The sequence below is a fragment of the Spodoptera frugiperda genome, chromosome 16, assembly GCF_023101765.2.
Source record: "Spodoptera frugiperda isolate SF20-4 chromosome 16, AGI-APGP_CSIRO_Sfru_2.0, whole genome shotgun sequence".
Taxonomy (NCBI): domain Eukaryota; kingdom Metazoa; phylum Arthropoda; class Insecta; order Lepidoptera; family Noctuidae; genus Spodoptera; species Spodoptera frugiperda.
Window position 1 is genome coordinate 757,084 of NC_064227.1, and position 13,301 is coordinate 770,384.

A 13,301-nucleotide genomic window follows, 5' to 3' on the forward strand; every position below is an offset into this window, starting at 1 on the left:
TAAGGTTAAAAATACTAATATTACTGGAAGCACTCATTCCGTCAATTTTTGAGGAGGGAAATCGTCATCCAATGACTTTTCCCGCCTTAGATGATGCGAGAGGGAGTCTCACTGACCAAAAAAAGTACCCTGTTGCTTCTCTTACTTTGAGCCGGAGCCCCGGTAAACTCGCTAAATAGATCGCAGCTCCCAATCAGGAATCAGGCATCAGCCCTACTGGGCTCCATCTGTGGTAAGCACTCTTCATACTTAGTTGTTGTTTCACGTCAGTTTTCTGTGAGGTATAACTCCGGTCGAGCCGGCCCATTCGTGCTGAAGCATGGCTCTCCCACATTTAGCAAGCATCATTTCAACTTCACACAATCTTATACATGTATACACACATCGGTAGCAACCAGCGTATTGTTAACAAAACAAAATCGTTCGCCAAAAAACTATATTTACGTTCATAAACAATAATTAATGTAATCATAACAGTTTTAACTAGCAGACGTATACTATGCGCGTCTCTCATCGAGCAACTCGATCAACTAGTAAAAATAAATATAATATCGAAGTGAAGGGCAACCGTTCCATTAAATTCATAACTAATGAGACGTAACTAGTGCTGTACCAGTTCAAAATAAATCCCGGAAAAAGAACGGGAATGGAGACGCGTTGAAGCGAAAAATTTCTCGCTTGAAAAAATAATGCTTATTTTTTTCTCTTCGACCCGATTCCTGTGACTTGTGAGTTAATGTGCAATTAGTAAGTTGTTGACAGTGCTGTCAGCACTTTAATCATACGAATGTTATAAACAAATGCTAAATGTTAATAATAAAATAACCTAAATTACCTTTTTAAAATGTCACGCCGCGGAAACGTGTTGCGCTCAGTAAATATGTCAGCATCATAATTAATGTAAAGCAAGCAAAACTTCAATCAACGCTGCGACATTGAACTGTCGCTATAAAAATAGTGCAAGGCCGAATTTTATTACGTGGAACCGATATATTGTCTAAAATATTCATATATGACAGTAATTGATTACCGGTGCATCATACCTACATACTTCATGCATATTTTTCACTAAAAAAATTATCTTACTAATAAAAATATAAGTCTAAAGATCCCGGGAAATGTAAACAATAACAAAATCAACTCGTTTATTACGAAACTAAAACAATCGATACCGATACTCATAAATCCCGGTATTGAGGTTACGTAAGTGACAGCACTATGCAACATCTGTTCGACGGGAACACTAGGAGCACCACATGTTCAGGTATTCTTGGGATTTTCTTCAATTCTGTTCTGTTGGCGTCGGATATCCAGTTTTCGTGGAACTCGTCATATTGTTTGAAAACATCTGGTTGTAGGATTTGAAGAATTGAGATCCATTTAGGATGTCAGATGAGAAATGTTTTGAATTCGTTGAAATCACGATGTGAAAATAAACTTAATAACATTAGTAAAATTTTAAATCTGTTTTCTATCACATCACACATCATATCAACAGCCTATAAGTGGCCACTGCTGACCAAAGGCCTCCCACACGGAGAAGGTTTGAACATTAATCACCACGCTTGCTCAATGCGGGTTGGCGATTTCAAACTTGTAATTAGAAATTATAAGCCCAGTTATCCTCACGATGTTTTCCTTCGCCGTTTGTCAGTGGTGTCTAAATAGTCTTAGAAAATACATATAACTTGGAAAGAGAAACATGAAGTACATAAAACTTTTTTTTAAGGGGGGAAAATCCAATGATTTCTCCCATCTTGGGTGAGGCGAGAGGGAGTGTCAGACTCTTACTGACTAAAAATCACCCCGTTTCTACTTCTGCCCTTCGAGCCGGAGCCCCGGTAAACCCGCTAGGTAGTCCGCAGCTCCGGAATTATGGTTCTATCTAGTACCGACATATACAAACAATGTAATAGAAACAAAATTTGTATAGATAATAACATAATCCAACAATTTTTTGTATAAAAATGTCCTGAATGTATGAGCCAAAGCAATGGTTACCCTAACCCAATAGCACTCGACCTCTCAGTATGAGATTCACGGAATATATGGTTTTTATAGATTTATTAAATTCAATTTAACATCTTCCGGGAACATTCGTTTAAGTCGCGGCATACCACTACATGTATCATCTTATTGGTACTTAACAGTGGTTATAGTATTAAAAACATATATAACATTCGAAGCTACACTTTGGAACGAGCACCTAGAACCTTCACTGAAAGACTGGCAGAAAATTAAATTTAACATTTAAAAAGTGCCTAAGTAAGGATAAATTGAAAGAAATGCTTTGATTTTGACTTTATGACTTAGGGTGTAAAGCGTAAACTAGTTTTTTTTTAAGATTTAAATTTAAGCCGGTAAACGAACAGATAGATCACTTGGTGGTAAGCAATCGCCGCCGCCCATGGACACCTGAAACTCCAGAGATGTTACAAATGCGTTGCCGGCCTTTTATGGGTTAGGAATTTAAGGGTTGTTTAGGAATCAGCGATTGGGAAAGGGATTAATTGGGCCGCCGGTAACTTCATTCACACAACGTAATCGTTGCTTCACGTCACATTTCTGCTTTCACCATAATATCTTTAATCCTACATCAAAGTCAAAATCATAGTTTTCTAATTAGATCATTACTTAATGAAATCATAATAATTACAATAGTATGTAGGTAAGTGTGGAGCAGATTGCACAATGAGTGCAGCACATTGCTAATGAAGTGACAGTCGGCAGGTGTTGTGCTCTCTAAATATATTTTTAGAGAAATGGCAGAAAGTATTCTCATTGACTCACGCGCAGATTTAGACGCTGTCAGTTACTACGACTACGCATACTTTCGTAATCATTACTAATTTTACTAAATTGGTCGGAGATCGTTTGGCCGGATTTCCAAACAAAGGTAGATGATGGCTAAGGTTACTTTATACACATACATACAGAACCTTACGCCTGTCTCCAATGGAACACCAATTGCTGCGATTCGTACATACCTCTTTCGCTTCATCAACACTCATCAGTATTTTCATGCATGCTCGTCGGTTGAGGATACTCAAGGTTACTTTACATCTAATGAATAAAAAGGAAGTATTACAAAGTAATGCGTCATACCTAATTACTCATTGAATGGGATAGCACGCTTTATCTACTAAACACGTATCAATAACGTCACATCTTTTGAATCCCGAAGAGAGAGGCAGAGATGCCCATATGCAATGAAAATAACCGATTTGCAATAATGCGTAACCAGATCCGAAACAGGGGAATTGGAATCTAGATCCCTTGCTCGACAGTAGCGCCTGCAACAAAAAGGCCAACGGGACGTCCTTTTTTTAAAATTGACTATGTTTCTTACCAAACATCTGTAATTTCAAACACCATTCCTAAAAACATCAACCTCCAATCCAACACAGCTTTCTCCAACCAAAGAATCAAACCCTCAATAACTCTTTAAACAGCCAACCACCCACCAAAGAACCAAAACAACCGAGTAACGCAACACCAGCTAGAGTGTAACATTCATTAAAAGTTGTGTTACATGTAACAAAGTTGTTTGTTACAAGATTGTGTGTGTGTGTCGTGAGCTCATGTATCGCGGAGTATGCTACATAATACATTGATACTCTCAATTACAGACGGTAATGGCGTGTTCACATGCTAACGTACGAGTGAATTATTTTATGAGTAACATCACATCACATCATCAGCCTATAAATGGGCCACTGCTGACCAAAACCCTCTTTTCACACGGAGAAGGTTTGAGCATTAATCACCACGCTTGATCAATGCGGGTTGGCGATTTCAAACTTATTATCAAAAATTATAAGCCCAGGTTTCCTCACGATGTTTTCCTTCACCGTTTGTCAGTGGTGTCTAAAATAATCTTATAAAAAAAGTACCGGTAAACTATGGCAACTTTACCGGGCCCTTGGCAACTTTACCATACTATAGGTATTCGGTATAAACTCATTTATCTAAAAATCTACCCACTAGAATTCTGTTTTGTAATAGAAGTATTTTTTAGACATTAAAAGGAAATATTTACTATATTTTGCGTAGACGTAAGACTGCTATTATGCCAGTAATGGCCGTCACAATGTATGCGTGAAAATGAGCTAAAAGTTAGTTGTTCCTAAATTGTGCTTACAGAGCCTTAACTATTTGTCACAGGTGAGTGAAATTTTGATCTTGTATGTATATTATAGTTGAGATTACTGTTGTAATGTCAGCAATTGCTTTTTCTTTAATTTATTGATAAATAATCGCTTCGGTAATGTTGACACAGGTTAGGTAAAGTTGCCACGGCCTGCTTTGTGGCAACTTTACCTACAGTTAGGGTTGGCAATAAATGTTTTTTTCTTGTTTGTGTGTATGTAACCATTTTCGAATACCTAAATTTCACAGCATAATAGTGAATATCCTGGATGATAAGATATAATGTATTTAATAATACCTTTTGTTTTACAGCCAAAATGGCTCCCATGAAACAAAACCGCAGAAAACACTATAAAAATTATACGGAAGTGATGTTATAATTAGCTATGGAGATAGTGAAGTCATAAAATTAAAAAGTCAAGGATTAAACATTATTTTGTAGCCTTTTTTACAATTTTAAACATAAATACTTAAAATTTTAGAACTTAATTTAGTTTAAAAGGGAATAATATTTATGTTAGAAATTTGTGCGTTTTTTTACTTTAGGTTTAAGGTTTATTAATTTTTTTTTAAAATATACATGTCATAAAAATGTTCCTCCTTTTTTGACAACCCCGAGCGTAACAAATTATTTGTATGTAAATTACGATGAAACCCGTGGCAACTTTCCCTAATGTCTGTGTAGCCGTTATCTTTATAGATTTTCTCATATTGTTTGCATTATAATACGAAGAGGTCCTAGATGAAGCCCTCTGTACCTCAACAACTCTTTAATATGCAGTACACGATGAATACGGCGCGTAGGTAAAGTTGCCAAAAATTTGGTATCTTTACCCATGTTGTTTTTTCTTTACTACGGCTAAAATAAGTGTTTGTATTTAATGACGATTACGGTAAAGTGAGCCAGATAGACTACAATTCTAAATATATAGTTTTGGTTTCTATGCGTCTTATGGTTAAAAATATATTTCGTGTTTTGTTCTAAAATATGGTAAAGTTGCCATGTTTTACGGTACATATAACTCCGAAAACGTTACATTGTTAGGAACCTAAGTATATAAGTATAACCATGAGAAGTACATAAGTATGTCTTATACCTCAGTACAAACAAAAAGAACTTAACAAAAGGTTCTACTAGTCAGTTATTTTAAGTACTGACATCTGGTTAAGACTCTGCTCCATTGCGAAACGTCCAGAGTATAGAAAGAAAATATTCTATCGCAAACTACGTAATCCCGTTGTCAGACAAAGTATTATTCGGTATTTATTAGTATTAGTAATTGTGACTACTATTTGACACAATACAACCAATATAGAGGAAATAAAAATCCAAGATTTTTCGGGTGTAAACTCGATATGATATTCTATTTAATATTTCATGAAATTTTCCGGAAATTCTCCCATATTCACGGAAATACTTTAGTCAAAAATTTACATGTCCAAATGCTGTCTTTATCACTTATTCATTCGTGACACTTCCACCACTTAATTATTTATATAAAACATCCGGAGTCAAGTAAAATTCTGTTATTTACAAAATACATATCACTTTTTCAGCGTGACTGAAATTTTTAAATATTTAGTAGTACAGAGAACGAAATGGCGCCTAATGTATTATAATATTATGTCAATTGCCTTAAATTCTATTTCACTTATAATTTTAAGTAACTGGCGAAAAGCAAATTACCTCCACACTAATACTAATTAATTAATTTTTTAATTTTTTTTTACTTACTATAATTAATGTAGTATAAATAAGAAAGTAACTCTGTCTGTCTGTATGTTACTGAATCACGCCTAAACTACTGAACCAGTTTGCATGAAATTTTGTATGGGGATATTTTGATACACAAAAAGCACATAGGCTACTATTTACCACGGGAAAACGACGCATTCCCATTAGAAAATTCAGATGGGCTCGACCAGTATGAACACGGCCTTACGTGATAATGTAAGAGAAGATCCCGCCATAACTTTGTCGTGAATAACTGACACAGCCGAGATACCGCGCGGTTACAGAGCGTATACAGTGCGTATACTGCGCGTATACAACGTGTCAAGTGTCCTTATCAACGTTAAGTAATACTGAGTAAATTAATAACGGCTATCCGTCATCAGTCCTTATGGAAGATTTCTACGTCATACTACTAAGAAAATTTTACCTAATGGCCCGAAGTCGCTGGTAAAAGCTAGTATTTTATACGTGGTGACTCCTATCTGTTCCTTCAGAGATCCAAATTATAAAGAAAATGTAATCACATATGAACACAGCTTTACGTGTAATGTAAGAGAAGTCCCGCATAACTTTGTCGTGAATTGACACAGCGGAGATACCGCGCGGTTACTGAGCGTATACAGTGCGTATACTGCGCGTATACAACGTGTCAAGTGTCCTTATCAACGTTAAGTAATACTGAGTAAATTATAACAGCTACAACATTGTATTATGGAAGATTTTACGTGAAATTTCTGATGCATTGAAACTTACATGTTAGGTACACATCATTAGCCTGTAAGTGGTCTTCTTCCACGGAAATCGAGCATTAATCAATATATTGCTCAAATCTGGTAAAAAACTTATAATTATAAATCATAAACAGATTTCCTCACAATGTTTTCCTTCACCATATAATCAGTGGTGTCCTAAATAATCTTAGACAGTACATATAACTTGGAAAATGTGACATTGGCATTTGACGTTGGGACCGCACTCTCATACATGAGAAGCCTATTGTTTTCACCTCCGGCCCACACTACATGGCCCCATACCGGTAACTTATAGATCCGCGTGAGAGTCGTATGAACATAAATAGTGCATACGCATAGTTTTGCAAGCTGCTCATGAATGACACTTCTATTCGTCAGGTCAGGGATAGAGCTTTAGCTCAGTTGGATATCAGCACATAACTATAAAACTCTTCCTTCACAAAAACTCACATTTACCAGCATATTAACATAGTTTTATTCCTCCGCAGGTCAAGATGAGCGTGGCAGAGGGCGGGGGGCCGGAGGCGCCGGCCCTCACTGCGCCGGCGACCACCCCCACCACGCCGCCCCCCACTGCCATCGGCGCCGATGCCACAGGACAACTCATACAGGTACTTTACTTCCACCTATAATGATTATTTTTTATTTAAATCATTTATTCCGAGCAACAAGATTCATAGTTTTAGTAACATTATACTTACAAACTATGTTAGTAGTATTATTATAAATTTAAGGCGAGGAAACTAGTTCAAGGTCATAAAACTAGACTCTAATCCTGAGCTGCGGGCTACCTAGCGGGTTTACCGGGGCTCCGGCTCGAAGCAGGAGTAGGAATGGGGTGGTTTTTAGTCAGTAAGTTTGACACTCGCTTTCGGCTTGCCCTGGCTAGAGAAGTCATTAGATGATTTTTCCCCTTTAAAAAAAGCCTGCCTAACTGCCTCGTTGGTCGCGTGGTCGTAAGTGCGACTGCCGGGCAATTGGTCTCGGGTTCGATTCCCGGGTCGGGCAAAGTACTGCTGAACTTTTTTTGGCTTTTCGAAAATTTCTCCGTAGTAGCACGGAATCTGGAATTGTGCCTAGTATATGACAATAGGCTCACCTGCTATTACATGGGACTTATAACATAAATGTTGAAAAGTGGATATACATGACAGTGACATTACAATTTAGACTATACCAGCATAAATGCAAGCTTGCTGCAGTGGCTGGAGCATCGACTGCAGTGCAACTGCAGTGAAACCTCCAAATATCTATTCATCAGTTACTTTATTTTAAAATTTGTTCGATAAAAAGCTGCCCCTACTATTATCGTACTATACCTACATGAATGATCTTGGCTAGCGGCCGTCGTCACCACTCTGTCAGCAAATATCTTTTTAATCTCCGTAGAGATACGACACATACTTTACTTCTACTTTAGATGCCACATCAGCTTTGTCATCAACGCTGCAACTTGGCTATTCCTTGTACATATGTAAAAACATAACATCTGATATGTATATAAAGGAAATCTATCTATCTAGGCAGAAGACTAGAAAGTCTATCTAGACTATCTAGTCTAATAAATAGTGTCTTTTTACTATATGAATAATAAATACGATACACAACACAAAATATTTTTATTACAATTTTTGTCTGTCTGTTCTAACTAATCTCTGAAACAGCTGGACCGATTTTGACAGGACTTTTATTAGCAGGTAGCTAATGTACTAAGGAGTGACTTAGTCTACTTTTATTAATCACAAAGTCCGTAATCCACACGAGCGAAGCCGTACCATAAAATATAACCATAATGTTTTTAGTACATCGCCCAAACCTAATCTAGAATTTGTATCTGACTGTAATGTTTGTGGAATCATTCTGTAGATATTATATTTGGTGACTAAATACCATTTGCCCTACACAGCTTGGTTCGTGACGGGTCACCATCACATTACCGCACGCAGACAGCTGCATTTCGTCCACGTACTACAAATTGGATTTACCTCGATCACGCCGACACCAAATTGGGGCGGGCAGATCCCTGTCAATATGCATTGACCTATTTTCTACCTTACCTGGGTACATCGAAGGCTTAAATTGAAAAAATCGAGTTATTTTGTCGAAGTTTTTCTTGTATTTATGTTTGTTTTGGAGCCAAGACACGGTTTTTTTGCACGGTTGGTGCGGTGACTGGGCTACCGGCTTCCGTGCCACGGGTAGCGGGTTCGGTTCTAGCATGGAACAACTCTTTGTGTGATCCACAAGTTGTTGTATCGTGTCTGGGTGTATACGATACAGGAGAAAATCCTAAAATGGGGCAACAACAACATATTAGTGTGTTTAATATTTTATTTTTATGTCGAAGTGAATAGGCCTTGTTTACTTCACCCGAGCGCATCAAAACCCTATATCTAACATACTTCATCAAAATTTGTCCAGTCTTTTAGCAGGAACTTAATACAAAATTATATTATAATATCTTCATTTCTCCCCGCAGGTCCCAGTCGCCCCCCGCAAGCCTCCCCGAAGAGGTCCGAAGGTCCAACAGGAGAGGCCGAAGAGGGCGCTGTTCTGTCTGACCTTGAAGAACCCTGTGAGGAAGACCTTCATCGACATCGTGGAGTGGAAGTATCCTTTGATAAATGAGAATAATTTCCTTTTTTTTGTATAAGCCGGTAAAGGAGCAGATGGATCACCTGATGGTAAGCAAACGCCGCCGCCCATGGACACCCGAAACACCAGAGGCGTTACAAGTGCGTTGCCGACCTTTCGGGGGTTAGGAATTTAGGAGTGTGTTTGTAAACGTACCCACGACACAGGCGAAAATCCTAGAGTGGGGCAAAGGTTTTAAAAAAAAAATGCATTTTTGTTGTGATCAAATACGCAATGCCTAGGGAAAAATACGCATTTTGTACAACCCAGAAAACTATAATACATAATATCGTGAATAGGACTAATATTTTTCAGTCACGTCCATGACCTGTAGACAAATAAATTTTATTCTAACCTTAACATATTTAGGAGATAGCGAGACTAGCCCACAGTCCCACATACTACAATATTCAAACTAAACATTTTTAAACAAAATAATATACAGTACAGTACTGAAAAATACATATTATAATAAGATTCATAACGATATACATTCGTAAAGAAATAGGTCAATAGCAATATTGTAAAATATATTGTATTAGACTGGTTTCCTACTTCCTACTAATATTATAAATACGATAGTTTGTGAGGATTTAATGTATGTATATGTGTATGTTAATAACTAAATAACGAGCCGAAAAGAGACATACTAAATTAACTAAAAATCACGGCTTACCTACTCATGTGAATTAATTGGGAAAAGCTCTAAGCACGCTGCTCATGATGAAGTGTCCCTCTGTGACATGAAACTAGTAGCTTTTCCCCATTAATTTACGTAATTAAACCCTTATTTTAGTTAATTTAATATGTCTCACGATAGTTAATATAAAAATAATGTTTGTTACACTTTCATGCAAACACTGTTGAACCAAACGAAACGAAATTTAGCAAACAGATAGATTAATAGTCTAGAATCATAGTTGGGTTAATTAAAATATAATTAGATTTACTTTACAACCTGCAAATATTACAAAAATATAAAATGATTCGTCGAAAACTCCGTTTGATTCGTAATATTGGGATATAAATAATTCGCATGATCGATATATTTTAAATCGATATCCACGGTTGAACGGTTCGGGCAGTGTGCCAACTCTATGTCGCGGCGAAATTATTTCAAATCATAACCCGAAATATAAATATTAGGCTCCATTACGTATATTTATGCAATTAACATAATTTCACGCTAATTAATCCCCGAATGAGTAGGCAGAGGTGTTTTTTGTGAATAGATAAATGTTGATTATTTTAATTACATAATTACATACCACATACACATATTTTAAAACGTCCAAATATAACTGTCCGTCAGTCTGTCCGTCTCTGAAGCTAAATGGTCGTTCAAATGTGGACTCGTTTACAGAAGAACGAACAAGTAACCATGTTTAAAAAAATCTAATCACTTACATAGTATAAAACAGAAGCGCTTCCTCTGTCTTCCTGCATATTTTTATGCTTAAATCTTTAAAACTACGCAACGGATTTTAATGCGGATTTTTTAATAGATAGAGTGATTCAAGAGGAAGGTTTATATGTATAATACATGCATAATATGTGACCATTGCACCCATGCGAAGCTGGAGCGGGTCGCTAGTATATGTTTAAACTATTCTCCAAAATAACTAATACCAAAATACTAAAAACCCAATCATTGATAGTAAAAAGAAATTTCAAAATGCTATTATTTTATAAATAAAAAAGCACACACATAAAAATGTCTACCATCTTATTTTGTCATCAGCATGTAAATCAAAAGATTAACACAGCAATATACCGTGAAATATCACTTGTACATATTTCTAACTAAAACATAGTTTTTGAACGGAAATCGTCCGCAGTAACTCACGAAAACATCGACAGACAGACACTAGTTGTTGTAGTTTAAAATTATGAGTTTTAAACATAACGGTATACTAATATTTTGAGGCTATCTGATAAACTAAAGTCTCACTAAAATGGCATCGAAACAAGGGTTTTTCGGCAACAGCTCAAATGTGGAAGCCATTCTTTAGCTCGACCGGAGTGATACCACTACTTCACAGAAAATCGACACGTGAAACAACGCTTGCGTTGTGTTTCATTGTGTTAGTGAGGGTACCAGAGGACCAATTACCCTCCTTCCCAATCCCCAATTTCTCAACCTCCCTTAAATTCCTAACCCCCAAAAGGCAACACACTTGTAACGACTCTTGTATTTCGGGTGTCCATAGGCGGGCGATTGCTTATGCTTACCACCAGGTGATCCGTCTGCTCGTTTACTGGCTTATACCATAAAATACAACATTTTCGCATTTTCCACCATCTTACCATCTTTGTCGAAAAGCAAACTTTCTTTTTACATTGTACACAAATATTGAACAATGGAGACCTATGTAGCCCATAACAACAGATGCACAGCAACAATCGCTATGGTTAGCGATTCAAACGACCCATTACTCAACAATACGCCAATTATGTTCCTACACGAAATTCTGATTGTGTTCTATTTAAAGTACGGTCACCCATCCATGGACAGACCGCTGCATTCCTACCAATCCGGAGCTGCGGACTACCTAGCGGGTTTACCGGGGCTCCGGCTCGAAAAGCAGGAGTAGGAACGACGTGGTTTTTAATCGGTAAGAGTCTGACACTCCCTCTCGCCTCACCCAAGGCGGTAGAAGTCATTGGATGATTTTCTCCCACTCAAAATAACATTCCTACCAAAGACCGCTAAAACGAACTCATTCCACCACATGACGATCTCAAAATAAATGAATTCTAAAAAAAAATATGTTTGAAAAGTAAAAGTGAAATCAAAGACATTCCCAAACATCATAAAAATTACTATTAACCCCAACGAACGTCAAAACAAAAATAAAGTGTGACGGAAGCAACACATTGGTGCTCTCGTAAAATCTATTCCCGGGTAGTGACTTCCTAGTTTCTCCTGATAGAAAGTCGTGAGTAACATTCAAAGAATGGGATAAAAGGAAAGATGATGAAAGGGTTTTTGAGAAAGGTAATAAAAGAGGAGTGTATTTCTAAGTACTCGTACGATAGCTATTTAGTTTTGATTTTATAAGTTATTCTGCCGCACTCACAGACATTTAATGATAACTTAAACTATTCCTTAGTAACGATTTTGTATAGAAAACAATTGCTAAGGTCTAGGTTAGGTAACCATTAAATGACTCTGAGTACGTCAGATTATGATTTTAACGGCACTGGGCAATGTAGTCTGTGAGAGGCAAAGTCCTTTAACAAGTTTAAAAAAAAGTCTTGTGAAAAGCATAATTATTATTATACATACACAGTGACACATTAGGTATCGTCTATCTTTGCGGTACATAGGGTGCTGTCGTGTTTAATGAATGTCCACAATTTCATGATTTGCTAATCGTTGCAAATACCAGAAACTTTATTTTTTAATAACTTTCGTGCAACATACTAATTTAAATAAAAATATTGTATGCTGCGCGACAGCATGAGTCTGTGCACGACTCCCTTTGTGACCCGAAACTAGTAGAGCTTTCCTCTATTAATCATACATTAGTAAACCATGTTTTTTAGTTAATTTACCAGAAACTATTTTAACGTCATTTTATAAGAATTCTTAAGAAACTTTACGAGTAAATAAAATATGTAATTGGACTTGCAAATCATAGTAACACACATGACATACAAGACTTAACCTCATGTTTAACAAGTGCCAACATTAAATGACCAGTGTTCTGTCCACCCAGGAACAGTCGAAAATACCTTTACACTCGTAACTACAACTAAATACTTCCACGCAACACTCAATTGCCGGTAATGGGTTAAAAAAATTGGCACCATCCCAACTAATGCCAAGAATGTATGAATGAGTGACAAAAAAAATAGTAACATGACTTCTATTTTGTGAGAAATTGGGACAACTTCGCGGTATGCCATTGTCAAGGGTCTCAGGTTCAAATACCGTGCGAGTCATAGTTGTTTTTTTAGATGTTCTGTGAAATAGTTACAACGATTGAGTCATTGAAAGGGTTCAAGGTTGTTTGAATATTTTTACG

General features: G+C 36.8%; 1 protein-coding gene across 17 annotated transcripts in view; it reads left to right on the plus strand.

Moving 5' to 3' along the window:
- LOC118280599 (muscle calcium channel subunit alpha-1) overlaps positions 1-13,301 on the plus strand; it is a 106,823-nt gene that overhangs the window by 58,687 nt on the left and 34,835 nt on the right. For all 17 annotated transcript variants that reach the window (XR_007706113.1, XM_050699353.1, XM_050699352.1 and 14 more), the window contains exons 3-4: positions 7,125-7,247; positions 9,116-9,246. Coding sequence is in view for 16 of the 17 variants with exons in the window: in XM_050699353.1 (XP_050555310.1) it covers positions 7,131-7,247; positions 9,116-9,246 (248 nt within the window). In the remaining variant the exon portion in view is untranslated. The remainder of the gene's footprint in view (positions 1-7,124; positions 7,248-9,115; positions 9,247-13,301) is intronic.